This window comes from Nilaparvata lugens, chromosome 11 (assembly GCF_014356525.2).
Source record: "Nilaparvata lugens isolate BPH chromosome 11, ASM1435652v1, whole genome shotgun sequence".
Classification (NCBI taxonomy): Eukaryota; Metazoa; Arthropoda; class Insecta; order Hemiptera; family Delphacidae; genus Nilaparvata; species Nilaparvata lugens.
The window spans coordinates 38657393-38679186 of NC_052514.1; the positions used below are offsets into that span (position 1 = coordinate 38657393).

General features: G+C 35.8%; 2 protein-coding genes across 2 annotated transcripts in view; one reads left to right on the top strand and one right to left on the bottom strand.

Annotated features, from left to right (window-relative positions):
- The window catches only part of LOC120353690, a 29416-nt gene extending 22674 nt beyond the window's left edge, over window positions 1-6742 (bottom strand). The window contains exons 1-2 of the mRNA XM_039438407.1: window positions 6616-6742; window positions 5983-6138 (exon numbers count right to left, since the gene is read on the bottom strand). Coding sequence (XP_039294341.1) covers window positions 5983-6138; window positions 6616-6705 — 246 coding nt within the window. The 5' untranslated portion in view covers window positions 6706-6742. The remainder of the gene's footprint in view (window positions 1-5982; window positions 6139-6615) is intronic.
- Window positions 6743-11348: 4606 nt separating this feature from the next.
- On the top strand, window positions 11349-19578 carry LOC120353691. The gene is made up of 4 exons (XM_039438409.1): window positions 11349-11517; window positions 12187-12342; window positions 15884-16042; window positions 19259-19578. Exons 1-4 carry the CDS (start codon window positions 11434-11436, stop codon window positions 19463-19465), a joined length of 606 nt encoding a protein of 201 aa, XP_039294343.1. The 5' UTR covers window positions 11349-11433; the 3' UTR covers window positions 19466-19578.
- The last annotated feature ends 2216 nt before the right edge of the window (window positions 19579-21794 follow it).

Sequence of the window (21794 nt, forward strand, 5' to 3'; positions counted from 1 at the left end):
AAAACTTGGGTTGGCGCACACACAACTTCCTTGCCGTTATGAGAATTGATCACTGAGGTAGGGTTCACGCGCATCAAAGTCTACTCTTATAAACAAAGATCTGAGTCAGCTGGTGACAGGACAATAACGCTGGAGACATACAGGTCTGCTATCTCTACATAGTGGATCATTTAATAGAATCAACAGTTGCCAAAAGTTTGCAATTGGATAATCACATTCTCTCGAATTTCGTGCTTATTTTCAATTAAAGGTGAAAATGTTACTGAAATTGTAGAGATTTTCATGCTCAATCTTTTCCACTCGAATTTTTTTGTTTGAATTGTATCTAAAGCCTGATAATTGAGAATCTAAAATCAAATTTTGCATACATGGGGTGGTGCTCCTGGAATATTCTCACATATATGGGACTTGTGGCAGTTGATAGAGCTTATCAATCACTATTTTAGGTATGAATTTAGTCAAGAACGTTGGAGCCGTTTTCGAGAAAATCGTGAAAAAAACGTTTTCTTTGACATTTTCTCCATTTTAGACGTCATCTTGAATTGCATTTGATCGAAATTGTTCGTGTCGGATTCTTTTATTGTAAGGACCTTAAGTTCCAAATTTCAAGTCATTCCGAGAGAGATGAGATATGAGAGAGATGAGATATTTTGGGAGATGAGATATCGTGTACACAGACAAACATACACAAACACACACACACACACACATACAGACTAAAGCTGCATACACATATATGCTCTTCCAACCCGCACCGAGCACGCTCCTCCCTCGTACCGCCCTCGTATCGCCCTCGTTCCTCCATCGAACTACAGTCGCGCCGCCCACGCACCCATCATGAACGTTACGGAAGATGTTAGATCTTCTCGCGTTCCCCGGTCGAACCATTGTTGCTCCCTGATCGATCATCAATCACTGCTGGAGTGATGTTCGGTTGCAGAGCAGAGCGAAAGTCTGTATGCTCCTCAATACTCGAAAACCACTTTTTGGACTCAGGGGACCTTGAAAAGTATAGAAATTTAGAAACTGGGGTACCTAATAGGGCAAGGAAAGTAAAAAAGTAGTGAAAATATCAACGGATCTAAAGCTGTGTACACATATACGCTCTTCCAACCCGCTCCGAGCACGCTCCTCCCTCGTACCGCCCTCGTACCGCCCTCGTTCCTCCATCGAACCACAGTCGCGCCGCCCACACACCCATCATGAACGTTACGGAAGTTGTTAGATCTTCTCGTGTTCCCCGGTCGAACCACTGTTGCTCCCCGGTCGATCATCAATCGCTCTGCTGGAGTGACGTTCGGTTGCGGAGCAGAGCGAAAGTCTGTACGCACCTATATACTAGACTAAAGGTTACTAGGTACAACAAGAATAATACAGTATCCTATTAGAGAATCAAACTACTGTCTGGAGTACAACAGAGTGGAGAAATAACACTATCAAAAAAGTTCGTACAGTGATCATTAATTCAACTGACCAAGCGTAGTCAGTCACTACGTTTACGTAGAGGAACGATAGCATAAGAAGATATCCATATTGTTAATTGTATTGCTTATTGTTTTTGAAGGGACGGACTCAATTATCCAAAGGTTCAAAGAATCCCACACGTCAACCGAAGCTTATTGTGTTCCCAAGTAGTATGTTAGTTAGGCAAACCAATACCTATGTCCTTTACAAGAACCAGGAGTCTTACCCCATACTAACATTCCATTCATCACCTGGTTGCAATCCTTGTCGCAATCCAGTGTGATATGCTTGGCAGTCTCTTCAGACTGATATTAGTCCTTTTGACCTACGTGAGTTCCACTCCTGGGCGTCTTTGTAGGTTCTTCCACTGAGGAAGGAGCGGCCAAGTTGCCTCTAGGGCGCCCGGCCACCCTTGACTCAGCCTCTTGACCCACATTTGTGCCTGATTTCTCACCCATCACTGGTCAGTTGGGTTTTTCTTTTTTTTGCTCCGAAACTTCGCAGGGTCAAAAGCCTTACCTTTCCCAAGACATTTTGCCGAAATGTCCGCCCTTCTTTGAGCAGTGATGAGTTTTGGCCTCTCTACCCACAAACTTGTGACCTACGTGAGTTCCACTCCTGGCCTTTTTGTAGGTCCTTTCGCTGAGAGAGGGGACGCCAAACTGCCTCTAGGGCGCCCGGCGCCCAGCCACCCTCGACTCAGCCTCTTGACGCACATTCATGCCTGGAGTTTCACCCATTTCTGGTCTCTTGGAATTTTCTTTTTTCCCCTCCGAAACTGCCCTGGAGGGGCAGATCCCGTGGGTATGAAGGCAAGGCAACTTATGGAGTTGCCTTGAGGTCCATTTTAGTCGCCTCCTACGACAAGCATGGATACTGTGGGTGAAGTATGGTTTTCAACACATTCTTGGGCACGATGATTGACAAAGCTTCCCCAACCCACAGGGGGCAAGATATCCCATAGTATAGGTGTTGCAAATTTCCAACCAATTTTTTGAAACTCAAGCCGATTACTGTTGACTACTGTCTATTATTACTGTACGAGTGAGAGTGTGAAAACGGCACAGTATGAGATACCACCAGCATCACATACCTTTACTAAAAACATACTACTAGGGCTGTCGGCTCGAGTTAGAAGTGAAATTTGGAACATAAAATCCCTATACACTAGGTCATCTTCTTATGCTTTCTTATCTCTATGGTTTTAATGATTATTCATGGGGGAAAATACTTATAAAACTCTAAATACTATGAAATAATATTCATTCAGACAGTTTTTACAATGATGCAAAAAATAACTGAACGAGTAGAGTCAGTAGCTACATTGAGGTCCACTAATAATATCTAGTGAGGCCCACATGACAGTATTTGATTAGCATTGGTGTTGCTATTCTTGTTCATCATTTGACAAAGCAGATAACGCTCTCCTCTAGCAACGCAACGTTGCCAGATCGTACTTCAACAATGTAGAAATACAGTAGATTGGAAAAATATTTGATTCGGATTATAAAAGTTCATAGTTCAATAGGGGTATTCACAATGTTGTTTTAGCCAGCTAAATTGCTATTAGATAGCTCTGGATGGTGAACGCCCCATCTAAAACCAACTGCTATAATCTAACTGCAATAACGATCCAAGCGGATAATTTTTGTAACCAAGAGTTTATAACCTCACTTTTGCTACCAAATATGACCAAACAAAAATAGCCACCGTTTTAACAGAGTAAGCTAGAGTTAGGTGCTATCTCGTCTGCTATTTTTTTTCTAATATACTACTTCAGCATTGCGTTAACACAGACATGGCAAACAGCAGGAGTTTGCAAATAGCTCGACTTAGCTGACTCCAACATTGTGAATACCCCTAATGATTGAAATAGTTATTTGTGCAACTAGTGCGCAAAGAGACAGTTTGCTGCACCAAAAGAAACGTTTACGTTGGCTTCTTGAGTGCAGCAGAGGAACTTTGCGCATGTATTTCACATTAAATTTTCCCTACAGTTACCATTGAATATTAAAAGTGGGTAATCATGGATAAAATGATGGCTGAAATCCATTAAATGATTGTGTGTGTGATTCTGTTATTAATAACAACCTTAATTCATTTAGAAATTAATAATCCAATTGAAGTTGAAAATTCTCAGCCAAAGTTCTCATTTTTATTCATTCAAGGATCAGAAGAAATACAGATAAAACGAAAAATTCGCATTTAAAATACATGCCAACAGCTGGTTGGGATGCCTGCAAAATGGCTGAACTGACAAGCGCGCGACCTAGAGGGAAGAATCGTACTTAACTTCGTTTCATCCAGCTGAAAACAGTTTTCAGATATTTAGACATGGTTAACTACAATTACCGAAAAATACTATGAGTAAACTAAAAAATATTTATAAAATAACATAGACAGCAGAAAATATTTTATTGTAGTATATTCTTATGTTATTTTATTAATTTTATTGACATGGATTTCGAACGGTAATTATTTAACCTGAAAATTCGAATTTCATAATGTGTGTTTGCTACATTTCTCATTGCTTGGAGTTGAAATAATTATCACTGTCAATAGAAAATAAACATTATTTGTTATTAAATGATGAGAAGTTATTATTTAATTATGATTTAGATGAACATTATTCTTGTTTTGGATTTCTAGATTGGGATTTTATCATAAATGTAGGGTAGTCGTTGAAATGATTCTTATCTGAATCTAACCACAGTCATTGTTACCAACATTATTCTTGTTCTCGTGCACTAATCCTCCATATAACCCACCAACTATTTTGTGTTGCCATGTTGCAAATCTGGAGTGCAGGAAAAATTTTTCCCGCACTAGAGCGGGAAAGTGATTCTTTGCGTTCTGTAATCAGTGCAGGAATGGCCACTTTTCAAGGTAACTGTAGGAAAAATATATTTTCGGTGCAAATGAAACTTTTTAACTCCTTCTCAAAAATATAAACATCTTCACAATTTTGCAAGTGAGTAGGAAGCTTCCCAAATTTGAGGACCATATATGTAGGTTTTTCTCTCATAAAGAACTGTTCTGTGATACAGTGAAGCATAGTCTCCTCTATAATGTAATATATTGTATGAAGGTGTCAGCTATACTTCATAAAGACAAGAGAGACAATCTTTTTTCCTACAGTTGCCTTGAAAAGTGACCATTCCTGCACTGATAACAGAACGCAAAGAATCACTTCTCCGCTCTAGTGCGCAAAGTATTACTTTGCGTACTCTTAATACTTTGTGTATTATCTTCCAGCTATCTCAATCAGCTGTTTGCGTGTACTTTGAATGCGAATTTGTTCTATCTATATTTTTTCTGATTTTCAAATAAATAGAAATGAGAACTAATTAAATGATACATTTTGAATATTATTAATTATTCATTATTTCAAATAATATTTTTTTTATTCATGAATTGATTGGTTGAAAAGTTATTTAGAAATTAAGGTTTAGGTACTCAAAATTATTCAAATTCTCAAATTAATTGGATTAATTTAATTTTTAATTTGAATGAATTATCGATTATTAATTTTCAATTAGATTATCAAGTTTGAAATAAATTTAAGTTGTTATTGATAACAAAATTATACAGACAACCATTTGATGGATTTCAGCCATCATTTTACCCATAATCAACCACTTCTCATATTCAATGGTAACTGTAGGGAAATATAATGTGAAATATGTGCGCAAAGTTCTTCTGCTGCACTCAAGAAGCCATTCCACCTTCGCCTACGTCTCTTGCGAAAACATTTCTTTCGGTGCAGCAAACTGTCACTTTGCGCACTAGTTGCACAATAGTTATTTGTGCAACTAGTGCGCATTAAGTTTTAAGTGCACATAAAGTTTTTCCTACAGTAACCATTGAATATGAAAGTGGGTAATTATGGTAAATTGCCTGAAATGCATCAAATGTTTTTCTGTGTAATTTATTATTGATAAAAACCTTAATCCTAAATCCTAAAGTCCTCGTTGTCCTTGGTTATAATATATAATGAATAATAATTAGCGCGTTGTGCTTGGTTGCACCTCTGCTCACTATAGCAGCCACAGCAGTCACTGTTACCAACTTCATTTTGATTTTGCTGCACTGTTGCTCCATATAACCTACTAAGTATTTTGCGTGCCATGTTGCAAATCTGGAGTGCAGAAAAATTTTCCCGCACTAGAGCGGAAAAGTGATTCTTTGCGTTCTGTAATCAGTGCAGCAATGGCCACTTTTCAACGTAACTGTAGGAAAATACTATTCCACTGCCATTATAAGGTGGACCTCACTATAATTTGTTTTACTGTTCTGTGGTGTGATTTATGGTGTCAATTTATTCGTTATCTGTGTTCTCATTCATCAAACATTCTCATAATAGATTTAGTCATTTTAGTTCATTGATTTCAACTAATGATTTTTCCAGAGTTAATGATATGAAGTAATTCATTTTCTGTGAGAGTTTTTTTATAAATGATTTCAACATCTAGTGATTTCTATTTCTGATTTTTCACCAATTTCTAGGCTTTCACTCACCTTGACTTTGTCGTCTATATCCACACCAAGGTCCAGGGTCCCAGTGTAAACCAGGTGTGTCCTATTCCATTTGCCAATTTTCAAGGTCGATAAGAAGTCCAACTTTCCCCGCTTATCACACTGTCCCAAGTTGTGGATAACCACATCGTAGGTAGACTGCATAACAATAAACGATAACTCATTTTTTTATATTACAAGTGAAGGCCCGGTTACAAGGTCGGTTCCCGAGCTCGGATTTAGCTACGTTCTAGACTTTAAGAAGAAGAAGAAGAAGAAGAGAAGAAGAAGAAGAGAAGAAGAAGAAGAAGAAGAAGAAGAAGAAGAAGAAGAAGAAGAGAAGAAGAAGAAGAAGAAGAAGAAGAAGAAGAAGAGAAGAGAAGAAGAAGAAGAAGAAGAAGAAGAAGAAGAAGAAGAAGAAGAAGAAGAAGAAGAAAGAAGAAGAAGAAGAAGAAGAAGAAGAGAAGAAGAAGAAGAAGAAAGAAGAGAAGAAGAAGAAGAAGAAGAAGAAGAAGAAGAAGAAGAAGAAGAAGAAGAAGACGAAGAAGAAGAAGAAGAAGAAGACGAAGAAGAAGAAGAAGAAGAAGAAGAAGAAGAAGAAGAAGGTGAAGAAGAATTTTTTCAACACATACTCACCACCCCTAAATCATTCAGTATTGATACTCCAGACACATCTGCAATCAAATAAAAGACTGTCAAAGAGATTAATTTCGATAGACCTTTCATTCTCCTAAAGCGGTGAATGAGCAATTAATGAATAAACTCCACAAAATAACTTTCCGAAAAATGAGATTCACAATATTATTACTAGGCTTTTAAAACGTCTATTATTGTTCATTATTAGATGGGTTCTAATCATTATAACTAATTTCTTTCATTCATCGGTACGAAATTACTTATTATTCCAATGATGTTGCAACAATCGAGTAGGGAAAGTTTGAAAAATACAATATATCCGGATATCCTGAACATGGACTGCTGTCATTTATCAGGAATTCTATCAGCACGCTGCAAGCAATTAAATAAGGTGATTCAATAGATTGACGAACAGTTAATCAATGCACCGGAAAAGATTCATTGATTGTTGGGCAATTAATTTCCTGCAAGATAATTACTGAAAAAATGTGAAATTTAAAATGTGATATTATTTCAAATAATCATGACTACTGATTTGGAGAGATTCTCTTGAGAGTATAGAGAGTATTCTCTTGAGAGATATTGAATTCCCGAAAATCATAAATGGTGATGTACAGCCAAAACAATAAAAAATCAAAACATGAAAGCCGTGTAAACCCTCAACTATCGAAACATTTCAATAATACAAGCATTTTGCCATTCAAAAGCAAAACCCCAACCTCCTAACCTACCCTTTCATCTTCCAAACCCTTAACCAAGCGCCGCAGTGCAGGATGGTTTCTCACAGCTTGGCGTTGTTGTCATTTGAGATGGGTGTCTGGCTTGGAAGTGTTCCGGCCACATTGCAGGATGACTGTTAACGGTTGCCGGAAGATCAACTGCTGGGTTTTTTCGTTATTTTCCGTGATAGAGAAATTCTGATTGCAGATTCCTTCTCAGCGACCCCAAGTTTAGCCTGAAGGCTCAGAATGTCAACAATGTTTTTAAATAATTAAAAATCATCATGAAAAGTCATTAATATGGTAGTACACCACGTTTCTGGAAACTTTCTACTGGTGACTGGAGTTTATAGGCAACACAAAAATCAAAATAATCGTGAGAAAGAAAACTGCTGATGAACGCGAATAAGACCGCCACTCCATTGTTCTATTGTCTCGGCTGCTTGGCTGAGCCTGGCTGGAGGGATCAAATAACCGACTGGTTTGATCTTTTGTCTGTCTGCTAGGCGGAACTACGCCGACAATTGCTGGGTGGAAGATGTTACTGAAGCTGCTCGCATTCCCACCGACGCTGCTATTATTTGCTGTCTCAGCGCCTAGTCCGAGTCAGACAAGCATCCAGCTTGTACTGCGGAGGCAGACTTTGAGGTTTGACTTTGAGGTTTTCCATCTTTGGACGAGCGTTAGCAAGTTCTCTCTTTTGACCTACTGAAGGCCAAGATTTGTTGACATAACATGGTATATAATTGAAGTATATCAGAATTTTCAAAGTCAATCATTATTATACAGTTTTAAGTGATTAGTGAGTGTTGTTTTGTCATTCAATTTGGTTTGTAAACAATCTAAATTGGAACTTTTCTGTTTTCAAATGTTTGGACTGAAAATTGGACCTGAATTCAAGTGTATGGAACATAACCCACTTGTTAAACTATTTATAGTGTATAAATAAAAGTTCGGGGAAGAAACAGTTTTGGGCTGTGCCTGTTAGCACTTCCCCAATCATTTTGAAGAATTGTGTTTTGTTTATGAATGAATGATAATAACGAGCGAAGCTCGGTGACCCGATATTACTATAATGAAGGAAAGAATTGGCTTATACACGTACGGGATAGGAAAATCATGTTTGACGCATCATCACATCTGAAATACTGGACTGATTAACTTGAAATTTTGAATATAGATTCTTAACCAACCAAGGATGGTTTTAGGCCTATTTTCATTTCCCCAAGATCTCAGTTCGTCAAGTTTTCAGTTTGTAATGTTTTAAACAGACCCTTGCGAAGCACGGGTTCCCTGCTAGTACCACATAGATCAAATATCAGGTGTCGGACTCAATACTACTGTCATAATTATTGATTTCTTCCTAAACTATTCCCAGACACATTTTGATATCATCCAAAAATATTTCTATTCTAAATAATTATTATGCTGGATATGATCCAGTATGATATATTTGGCAACAGTTTGCATCTTCCATTCATAGAAATCTTCCATTCATAGAAGAATCTGGCAGGAATATTCATTCCTTCTTCAACTGTGCGTCGATGTACACACAAGAGTTTTGGAATTTTGCATTTTAAGGATAATATGAAAGAAAAAGGAATTCCACCATACCCCGATATCACTATTATATAAAAAAATTAAGGTACACCAATTTCTAAATTTCCATACGTTTCAAGGTCCCCTGAGTCCAAAAAAGTGATTTTTGGGTATTGGTCTGTTTGTGTGTGTGTGTGTGTGTGTGTGTGTGTGTGTGTGTGTGTGTGTGTTGTGTGTGTGTGTGTGTGTTGTGTGTGTGTGTGTGTGTGTGTGTGTGTACACGATATCTCATATCTCAATTAACGGAATGACTTGAAATTTGGAACTTAAGGTCCTTTCACTATAAGAATCCGACACGAACAATTTCGATCAAATTCAATTTAAGTTGGCGGCTAAAATGGCAAAAATGTTGTCAAAAATGTTTTTTTTCGCGATTTTCTCGAAAAAGGCTCCAACGTTTTCTATCAAATTCATACCTAAAATATTCATCGATAAGCTCCATCAACTGCCACAAGTCCCATATCTGTAAGAATTCCAGGAGCTTTGCCTCATCTATGCAAAGTTTGATTCTAGATTCAGGATTGTCAGGCTTCAGATACAATTTAAACAAGAAATTTAAAGTGGAAAAGATTGAGCATGAAAATCTCTAGAAATAATGTTCAGTAACATTTTCACAGTTTAAATACTGGAAGGTACAATCAGTGGACAACGGGCTCGTGGAAGACCCCGGCTACAATATTTGAAGCAGATAACCCGGGATCTTGGGGTCCAGAGCTATACCCAACTAAAACAGCTGGCTCTGGACAGACAAAGATGGAAAGCTGCCAACCAATCGGACGATTGAAGCAGAAGAAGAAGAAGAAGAACATTCTCACCTAGAATTAAAAATAAGCTCGAAATTCGAGAAAATGTGATTATTCAATTGCAAACTTTTGGTAACTGTTGATTCTATTAAATCATTCACTATGAAGACATACTTCGTGTGTCTCCAGCGTTATTGTCATGTCAACAGCTGGTTCAGATCTTTGAATAGTAGACTTGAGATGTGCGGGAACACTAGCGTCAGGTGATCTTTTTTCATAACGGCAAGGAAAGTTGTGTGAGTGCGCCACACCAGATTTTTTTTTTTTTTGTTTTGCAGTCATGGTATTATTATGCGTGCCCATCAGTATCAATATTCTTACATTTGGAAAAAACTAATTTGATAGGTGATTAAAAATAAATAAGTTTAAATTAACTGAATAATGCTGAAGAAATTTTAATATTATTCTTTGATTGTAAAAAAATGATTTCCATCAGATGGAAAGATTATCACGGAACTGGATGAATCATATGGAATACAAATTGAAACGTTAATTGAGTTTGTTAAAACATTTCAAACAGGTTTCATCAGAAACTTGTGAATGAGGAAACTGCGTGAGGTCTACTATTAACAGAACTACTAGTGTACTAGAATCCTTCTTCAATTAATCCATCATAACAGTTATGCCATACTCTTCATCTTCAGTCAAATTTATGAACAGTTTGTTAAAATTTCAAACTGATGACATCAGAGACTTGTGAATGAAAGAACTGCGTGAGGTCTACTATCAACAGAACTAATGGTGTACAAGAAGCCTTCTCCAATTAACCCATCAGTTATACCATACTCTTCATCTTCAGTCAAATTATATACATCACCCTATAACTTCTGATATTATTTTCGCAGTAAATTTGCTTCCAAATGATTAATGGATACTATTTTGTTAGTACAGTAAAATTATTGTTGGTCACGCTACTGAAATTCCTTATGCAGATTTATCCTGTTGCAGTTTTGTGCAGCCTTTTGCTAGAAATCCTGATATAACAGCATTCCATGTTTAGGATATTCAGTATCTCACCGTAATTTTAGACTTTTCCTGCTTAATTGTTGAAATATATTTTAATATTTTTCCAATTATATTTATCCTGTTGCAGCTTTGTGCAGCCTGCTGCTAGAAATCTTGATAATATGACAGCATTTCATGTTCAGGATATCCGGTATCCCAGAATAATTTGAGACATTTCCTGCTCAATTGTTGGAATATATTTCAATATTATTCCAATGATACGTGATTTTGTACTAATGGATGAGGGAAATCTAATTATCATGATGTCAACTCATTGAATAATGCACAATAATTGACATTTGGAGGACTAGTAATAATATTGTGGATCAATAATATTGTTGGAATATCTTCCAAAATATTTTTATGATGAGTAATTTTGAACTAATACTATTGATAGGAAATAGTTATCATGATAAGAACTCATCGAATAAAGCAAATTGATATTTTCATTGGAAGGCCTAGAAATAATAATATTGAGGATTAATAAAATTGTTATGATATCTTCCAATATCATTATAATGATACGTAATTTTCTACCAATTGATGGAATACATTATTTATCATGATGAGAACCCATTGATTAATGAGGAGTAATTGTCATTTAAAAGCCTTGTGATGATATTCTGGATCTCATTTTCCAGAAAGTTATATTGTGGAGTTTTTCATTTGCTCATTCATAGCATTGAGAGAATATGATTAGTCTATCAAAATTAGCTTTGATAGTTTTTTATTTAATTGCAGATTTGTATGCTGTATCTATACTGAATGATCTAGGGGTGAGTAAAATATGTGGTCTTCATCAACATCATCATCATCATCTTTTCCTCCTTTTTTCCTTCTTCTTCTTCTTCTTCTTCTTCTTCTTCTTTCCGGTTAAAAAAAAATAGATATACTATTTGCTAAAGTAGTTGCTACTACTAAAGTTATTGAAGAGCTCCATTCCAAAACCTGCTAAGTCAATTTTCCATCAAAACATAATGACATTATCATTTGCTAGTGTGTTTCTTGCCAAAACCTGCCTCTTAAAGCTGTAATCACCATTCAACATCAATTTTTTTCCAAAACCTGTCAAGTCAACTAGTCGTTTTTTCCAATCCATGCCATGTTTCTGCGCTTGCACAATTTTATTTCTACGAAAAATGGTTAGATATATTGGATAAGAGCTTTGAAAATAATACATATTGATCTTCTGATGATGAATCAACTTACAGCGAGAATTCAGTGGCACAGAGCATAAATAATATCGTGTACACAGACGCACGAATTGGAAGGTGGTTCAAACCCCCAATCTTTCCATATCACAAAATATGTTTTTTTATCATTGAAACTTAAAATCTGATGCTACATTTATGAGTTGATTTTATTGAATCACAAGAATTGCAATAATGGAACAAGAAATAAATGCCAACTTAATTTCAATGAATTTTTCGGTTATTGTTCTGCAGCCAAACTATGATGTGGTTTTCTATAAGTTTGAGCAGTGTGACAAGCGAGGCAAGGTCGACTTCCTATCGAATTTGAAAGTTGGCAAATTGAATAGAACTCACCATATCTACACTGGAATCATGGACACTGGTGCTGACGTTGACAACAAACTGAAAGTAAGTGAAAACCTGACAACTGGTGAAAAATCAATTTAAATCACAAAAATCTGTAGGTTGAAATCTATTTTGAGAACTTTTACAGAGAATGAATCATTAAAATCATGACTGAAAATGTTTGTGAAACATCATCATTTGAAATCAGTTAGTTAATAGTATCTTAAGTCACAAGGACGGGAAGGCCCCTTTTGCAGACGAGAATGATGTTTCTAGTCGAGGCGTTAGCCGTGACTAGAGTTTCATTCGAGCACTACAAAAGACATTCACATCCAAGTAACTTACACTATTTTTTGTCATAATAATCTGAAAAAGAATAATTGAGAAACAGATACATGCATTCTATAAACATAACCTAGTTTACAAGTTTTGAATCAGGAATTTCTTGATTGTAGTTGACAAAATTTCCACCTGGAGCGCTAAAAGTCGGTTTTTGTTCCAATTTTGCTGTTCCAAATTCGGAGCTAGGAAACATACTCGACTGTAAAGTAAAGCTATGATTTTATTACAGTATAGTATGCTGTAATGAGAATCATATGTTTATTTGTTCTACAATCGGCTGTTTACCGGCTTGATTTCATGGATGAAAACAGCTGAAATTGAATGACTATGACAAAAAATCTATTATTAGAATAGATAAATACATAAAATCTGTTATGTTCAATGATCATAGAGGATAGCTGAAAATATTAGTAACTAGCCGTCAGGCTCGCTTCGCTCGCCATATCCGTCTAGCCAGGGGGCTCCGCCCCCTGGACCCCCGACTGGATCGTCCAAGAATGAGATCAGAAGGCTCGCTTCGCTCGCCTGCATTTTTCATTTGAGCATTTTTATCATATGTTAGGACAATCCAGTCGGGGGTCCAGACTAAACGTCTGGCTAAACGGATATGGCGAGCGAAGCGAGCCTGACGGCTAATTATATAATATTCCCAGGATTGAAGTAGCAGTGCCCAATCAATTTTTCCGCGATAAATGCATTTAAATCTCCAACTTGGTGTCAACCTAATATAGTCAACTCAACTAATGCCAACCTGACAAAATTATTAATTTAGTTGCCACTTAACAACTGTTTCGAAGAGGTACTCTATCTAGATTATAGTTCTATAGTAACATATGATATGGAAATTTCAATTATAATTAAGAGATTGGGAGAAGAAGAATATACATGCTAAAAGACGAACTTTAAACCCTTAAAAACAACCCTTAGAGTTAAAATATTGCCAAAAGATTTCTTAGTGCGCCTCTAAAGGGCCAACTGAACATACCTACCAAATTTGAACGTTTTTGGTCCGGTAGATTTTTAGTTATGCGAGTGAGTGAGTGAGTGAGTGAGTGAGTGAGTGAGTGAGTGAGTCAGTCAGTCAGTCAGTGAGTGAGTGCCATTTCGCTTTTATATATATATAGATGAATCATCATTTGGGATCGGTTAGTTGGAATCTATTATGAGAATGTTCAAAAAAAGAAATCACTGAAAACAAATCGATCGTCACCGATACCAGGCGTTTTTTCAGGCGTTTTCAGACGGCAGGGCAGGAAGCTCTCCAATTGGCTGATTGGGTTGGCACAAGTATTGCTTTCCGAAAAAAATTAAGGTACCCCAATTTATAAATTTCCATACGTTTCAAGGTCCCCTGAGTTTCCGAAAAAGTGGTTTTTGAGTATTGGTCTGTATGTATGTGTGTGTGTGTGTGTGTGTGTGTGTGTGTGTGTGTGTGTGTGTGTGTGTGTGTGTGTGTGTGTGTGTGTGTGTGTGTGTGTGTGTTGTGTGTGTGTGTGTGTGTGTGTGGTGTGTGTGTGTGTGTGTGTGTGTGTGTGTGTGTGTGTGTGTGTGTGTGTGTGTGTATAAATGTATGTGCGTCTGTGTACACGATATTATTTATCATCTCCCAATTAACGGAATGACTTGAAATTCGGAACTTAAGGTCCTCACAATATAAGGATCCAACACGAATAATTTCGATCAAATGCAATTCAAGATGGCGGCTAAAATTGAGAAAATGTTGTCAAAAACAGGGTTTTTCTCGGTTTTCTCGAAAATGGCTCCAACGACTTCGATTAAATTCATACATAGAATAGTCATTGATAAGCTCTATCAACTGCCACAAGTCCCATATCTGTAAAAATTTCAGGAGCTCCGCCCCATCTATGCAAAGTTTGATTTGATTCCCAATTATCAGGCTTCAGATACAATTTAAAAAAAAATTTCGAGTGGAAAAGATTGAGCATGAGAGTCTCTACAATTAATGTTCAATAACATTTTGATCTAAAATTGAAAATAAGCTCGAAATTCGAGAAAATGTGATTGCAAACTGTGACAGCATTACTGTTGATTCTATTTAGATCATTCACTGTGAAGAGATAGCAGACCTCGTATGTCTCCAGCGTTATTGTCCTGTCACCAGCTGGCTCAGATCTTTGTTTATAAGTAGACTTACTTATAACACTTACGTGAACACTAGCGTCAGGTGATCAATTTTCATAACGGCAAGGAAAGTTGTGTGAGGGTGCCACACCAGAATTCGTTTTTAAAGATAGTAGAAAATATATCATATAACGTAGTGACTGTCTGTACTCGTTCAGTTACTTTATATATTACTGTAAAATCTCTTCGAAAGAGTATTATAGGAATTGAAATTTCCAAAAAGACGGCAAAATTGATGTGTGTTTGTACGATATTTTGCCATACTAATGAATCCTACCATATTGAACGGAACTTGACAAACATTATCTGTTTGAAAACATCTGTTTCATCTAATAGAACTATAAGGACGGCAAAATATCGTACGAACAAAAATCGATGTGTGTGTAGCTAGCCTTAGGGGGTTTAGTCGTCCTATGCCGTCGATACTCGTCCTATGCCGTCGATACTCGTCCTATGCCGTCGATACTCGTCCTATGCCGTCGATACTCGTCCTATGCCGTCGATACTCGTCCTATGCCGTCGATACTCGTCCTATGCCGTCGATACTCGTCCTATGCCGTCGATACTCGTCCTATGCCGTCGATACTCGTCCTATGCCGTCGATACTCGTCCTATGCCGTCGATACTCGTCCTATGCCGTCGATACTCGTCCTATGCCGTCGATACTCGTCCTATGCCGTCGATACTCGTCCTATGCCGGCTCCGCGATCGAGATTGGCGATCATCAATGCAATCTGGATTCTATTCACTGCAGCTCGAAACAGAGATGTTGATTCAATGTAGAACCACTCTCTCAGGTTCTTTAACCAGGATGTTTTCCCTCTTCCAAGCCGGCGTCTTCCTCCAATCTTGCCCTCCATGATCAACTGGAGGAATCTGTACTTTTCCTTGCGCATCACATGTCCAAAATACTGGAGCTTCTGACTCTTAATACAGTAAGCAACCTCCACTGTCGTCCCAGTTTGTTCTAATACCTCAGAATTCCTCACTCGTCCTATAACATACTGTCATCAATTGAATAATTTCTCCGTTGTTTGATAGTATTCCGTTGATGTTTTACTGGTTTTGAAGAGTTTTTGGCAGGAAAGTGTAGAAGTTTTATTCTCGGAGTAATTTTCAGGTGCAAGTCATAGCCGCAGTTAAGAGCTCGAGTGGACGGTATAGCACACTCATTGATATGAAATTGAAGGCGTGTGACATGGTTATGACATTTGGACGTGACATTTTCCAATCGTTAGCTGACAATTGCAATGAAACATTAGTATGTCCCAAAAAAAGGGTAAGATTAACAAAGACTTGGATTTTTTAAGACTCAGGGCCTGGTTGCACAAAAGCCAGTTGAATTTCAACCGTGATCAATTTCACGAGAACCAATCAGAGAAGGCCTTTTTGATAAGACGGCTTCTCTGATTGGTTCTTGTAGAATTGATACCTCGGTTAAAATTCAACCAGCTTTTGTGCAACCGGCACTTGGACTTTCCATATAGATGTAATTAGACTAAGAATTAGATGTAATATTTTATTAAGAAATTGCAGTTACACCAACTGCTGAAAAATAATTATTATATAATAATTATTTCAAATATCCAATGAAAGCCATATAAATAGGACCATAGAGAAAATATAGCAAATATAGCAGAAATATATAGCACAATATAGCAAAAATATAGCAAAATATAGCAAGAATATAGCAAATTTGTTCCAAATTTGAAGCAGATTTTTCGTTCACTCGAACCGATTACTGTCTACTACTGTCTATTATTACTGTTTTGTTGGGTGAGAGTGTGAAAACGCCACAATATGAGAGACTACCAGCGTCAGATAGCTTCAAGAAAAAGAACTTCTAAGACTATCGGCCTGAGTTAACATTGAAATTTACGACTTAAACGCCCTATACTATGGGATATCTTCTTTTGCTATCTTTATTCTATGATAGAGCTAAGGACAATATTTGAAACTACCTATCAATCAGTCAATCAATCAATCATTTATTTCTTTCCAAAACATACATGAAAATGTACATGAAAAAGTCAAAAAACTAAAAACTAACTTAAAGCTAAAGAGAAATTACTGACTGTAAAAAATTCATTTTTTTACAGTGAACTCGTTTAAACTGTAGCATGCTAAATCCATCAAATATGCTCTCAGCAATTCCTTAAATTTTGATCTATCAGGTTCTTGTCTTATGCAACCTGGGAGACAACCAATAAATTTTATTCCCATGTACGTTGGACTTTGTTTATATTTTTCATTATTGTGCTTCTTTATTGTAAAATAATTTTTATTTCTTGTGTGTAATTATGTATATCTACTTGCCGTGGGAATCTAGATTCGTTAGTTTTTATATATAATATTGTCATATAAATGTACAGGCTGTACACCGTCATGAACTTTAACTTACTGAAGAATGGCTTGCATGATTGCTCTCTATCAAGATTTAGAATTATTCGTATTGCTTCTTTTTGTAATAGGAGTATTTTATTTAAGTTTGAGATGCTTGTTCCTCCATATATTTCAACTCCATATGAAATGTGGGAGTGGATCATTGCAAAGTACATTGCTTTTAACGTTTCTAAGTTCGAAATATTTGCTAGTCGTCTCAGCGCGAAAATTCCTGAGCTTAATTTTTTACATATTTTTTGAATGTGAACGGACCAACTAAGTGTGTTTTCAAGATATAGACCTAAACATTTGATTTCTTCCTTATTATTTACGGAATTAAGTTGTTTTACCTCTGAATTTCTACAAGTAAAATGGAGGAACTTTTTTTTTGTTATCATTAAGTAGCAGATGTCTATGATTTAGGTACTTTTTAGTTAATGATATAGAATTGTTACATTTGATTTCTGTTGTGTTCCAGTCCTTATCAGCAATGCACATAATTATATCGTCAGCATATAAGCATAATTACTATTTTCAACTAAATCGCACATATATTTAGGCAACCCCCCTAAGTAGCACATGAACAAAAATGGACCTAACACCGATCCTTGTGGTACAGAATAGTTATTACATTTTAAGTTTGATCCAATATTGTACTGATTTTTATTGCTTGTATACTTTATATTTACATACTGTTGCCGTCCTTCTAGATATGACTTGATCCAGCTAAGCTCTTTACCTCTAATTCCGTAATTTTGAAGTTTATTTAATAATAATTTATTATTAACACTGTCAAATGCTTTGGTTAAATCCAGGAATGCTCCTACAGTATTTAATCCCTCATCTAAGTTTTCTAAAATGTTTTCTATGAACTCTATCAAAGCAGTAATGGTTGACCTGTTTTTTCTATAGCCATGTTGTTCTTTGTCAAGTATACCATTAGTTTCAAAATAATCAATTAACTGAACTAGTACACACTTTTCAAATATTTTAGATAGGGCAGGTTGGATGGCCAAAGGTCTGTAGTTGAGAGGATCAGATGGATCTTCTTTCTTAAATGCTGGTATCACTTTTAATATTTTTAATTCGTTTGGGTACACTCCAGTTATAATTGAGGCATTGATTACGTGCAAAAGAGGTTTGATGAGTGATGACTTAGCATCCTTGATTATTTTTATTGATATGTCATCATAGCCGGCTGACCACTTTGGTTTTATCGGATCTATTATTTCACTTAAGTCCTTCTCTTCAGTTGTATTACATCTAAATGATAATTTTGTAACTTTTCCATTTTTCTCATCTGTTACGTCACTTTTGGTTAGATAAGGGTTGACATGAGTGTCAACCATCCCTACAAAATCATTGTTTAGCATTTTTGAAATTTCATATGGATCATCTATGTCTATACCATTCTCTTTAAGTACAATATTTTTAATAACTTTCTTGCCCTTTTTGTTTGTTGTTTCATTGTTAACTATTTGCCATATTGTTCTGTTTACATTTGTTGATTTTTTTATTCTTGAGTCAATATAATTCTTTTTTTTTGCAGAGGATAATTCTTTTTAGATGCTTTTTATGTGTTTTTATAGTTTTCTTTAAGTTTATATTACTTTGGTCTTTCCTGTATCGCTGATGCATTTCAATTAGCCTTTTATGTTCGTCGAAAATCTCATTATCAATCCACGTATTACTAAATTGTTTCGCTCTTACTATTCTACCTATAGTGACGTCCACGTTTTACTGGCAGTGGAGGAAGATAGGAGATCAACGTTGCCGATCCTCTGTCTTGTCAATGCCTTCTATAGACGGTAGCTGATACAGGTTCATCTATGTAATATTAACTGTTCATTCTCGTTTAAAATAATCAATTATATCTTATTAAGCATGAAATCATATTTTTTCTCAATAATTTCATAATGTATTTTAATTGAGGTGAAATATTTTGTTAATTGTTTATTAATTCTACATTGTTAAAAGACGAACTGGCAACAGAGGTAATGCTATCTGCTTTGGTGAATGATGGACAAGGATAGCAATACCATTACTAATCAAACACTGCCATTAAAACGTGGACCTCACTATATCATCATTTTTTGTGTTGATTGGTTGGCAGACTCGATGTGATTTGAAGGACTTCATCATAAATTTCAATTTCAACAATCTACCTGTCATGCCGTATGGGGACTACAGGGTGGAGGTCATTCTACTGAAAATGTTACCCTATGCCATGGAGGAGAAGATATCTTGTCTTATGGTCTTCGGAGGAGTAGTGAAGCGACAAAGTAATCCACGCTCGAAAAACAAGAAGAACATGAATTAATATTGAAACTATTGAACATTTTGAAAATAGTCAATATTGTTCATTTTTCATCAACAAACCTTAATGGAATGACAATTGAATCTAATAAAGAGTTTTTGTTTACTGGATAAAAACTGTTAACCTACCAATGAAAAAATCCAGTGAAATCCTCTTCCTCCTCTCTCTGATAAAGCATTCAAACAATGCAATAGCTATGTTCATACTGTACCTACTGATTCTACTGCATCTGGGCTCTGTTGCATTGGAAAATACAAGCTAATATTCCAGTTATTTCGCATTCTACTCGTTGACCGAGCGAAGTGAGGTCTAAGATTCAAGTCGAAGGTTTGGCGTTTCTCTTAGAAAATGTTTATATGTTGTAACGTTATTTTTGACGTCACATGTGCCCTGCTTGGCCGCAGTCGGTAGAGCAAAGATTTTTGAATAGATTCAATATTTTTGTGACTCCTGGAAGAAAAATACCACCAGTTTCTTACCAGCTCTTCTAGGAACTCAAACAATTCTCTGCTTTCGATGACTGCAAACGTCGGCCGCTTTAAGAGTTCACAGTTCTTATGACTCATTTGGTTGACTCCACAAATATAGATGCAGGAGAGGTAGATAGATATAAGGGCTCTGATTTTTGTACTAGACAATATGGTATCGTCACTAATGCCACTCGCCACCATCTGACAAAGGGGTCAGTAATGTTAGATGATACCGAGCGGAATCAAAGGCGATACTCTATCAGAATACCCTATAAATTCTATTAATTTGATTTGCTGCTGCAACTTAATACTCTGACCATTGAGTTTTTCCAAATCGGATGCGATGGTCCTGAATAATTCAAATAAATCTTGAGAACGTATTATTTTCAAAGATTTAATAATCAATGCTGTATATCTCCGATTTATCCAACTTATTCGGTGAAGAATATAGTTGGTTGATAATTTGAATAATAGGTCAATACTGGTAATAAAATAGATTATAACAAGATTGGTCATGCATGAAGATAGGATAATAAATAAAGGGTACACCATCCAACAAATATAAGAAATATAATCACATGAAATATCAACGAGCAATAATAAAAAATAATATGAGAGAATATATATATTAGAATTTATCACAGACGGCTCACTAAAATATTTTACATTGCTTATTAGCATCAATTAATATCATGTGCTTCCTTAATCAGCAAATACTTCCAACTTATACAGCTCAGTTGTCGACTTGCTGTTGCTTGTCGAATAAAACTTATAAATCTTACTTCAAATATATATGAAAAATATAAATATTAAAATAAACCTCAGGGCTTGGGTTCGGCCTCTGGTGGAATTCAGATAAATCAATTTATCTTATGAACATGAGCTTCATAGAAATTCTGATAAATTACTGACAAAAAAGATATATATGAGTGAGCAAATATAATAAATCAACTATTAATAAATATTCCATCTGTGCATATTTAAATAGTTAATCTCATAAATGATTCTTAAGAATATTCCTTTTTCGTTTTGATACTTGCACAAGTTTCGATATTAATTTTAATATTTAAATTACCCTTCGACGAGCTAGCTTTATTTAGTTGTGATTATTTTATAGCACTGAGGGCCCTCCTTAATAACTTTTCAAATAAACTCAATTGTCGATTTTTCACAATTATGATGACGATTTGGATTCGTTTTGGTGTCCTAGGCCTTTCCTGGTGGGCTGCTGTCATCTTCTCCAAAGGGATTATTTAAATTTAATGACTCATATCATACTACGACCTCACTGAGTCTTATGGAATTTAATTCTCAATTATTCAAATAACTTTAAATTTTTAACATAAAATTATTTGAAAAGGGATCTAGTCTCATGCTCTCAGAATTGATGGCGTCCCTGGTGACCTCTGGCAAGCAAGCGGGTATGGATCTTCCCCTATTCTTTCACAACCATACTTCCGACTTTTCAATTTACATAAAATTTAAACATCCACTCTCATTGGTGGATTTAAAATACTCCGCAATGATGTAATTTAATACTGTCAAATAGTCCATACGAAACTGTTATATTACTATATATTGAGTGAATATTTTAGTCTTTAACTTTTATTTTACATTTCTTACATAAATCTATACGTTCTATAAAGATTACAGTCTTTTATTATTTATATAAATAATATGTGAATATTCTAAATTAAATCGTTTTTAGCGCCGGTCAAATACCGCATTGTGATTGGTACATCCCAAAACTGCATCATGTATCATTGCGCTGATTAAAATTACATCCCATTTCCTGTATCTTTTTGTTTTGTTTTTCACATTTTGTTCATGCTCGTTTGATATAATAAATATGTTTGTGTTTT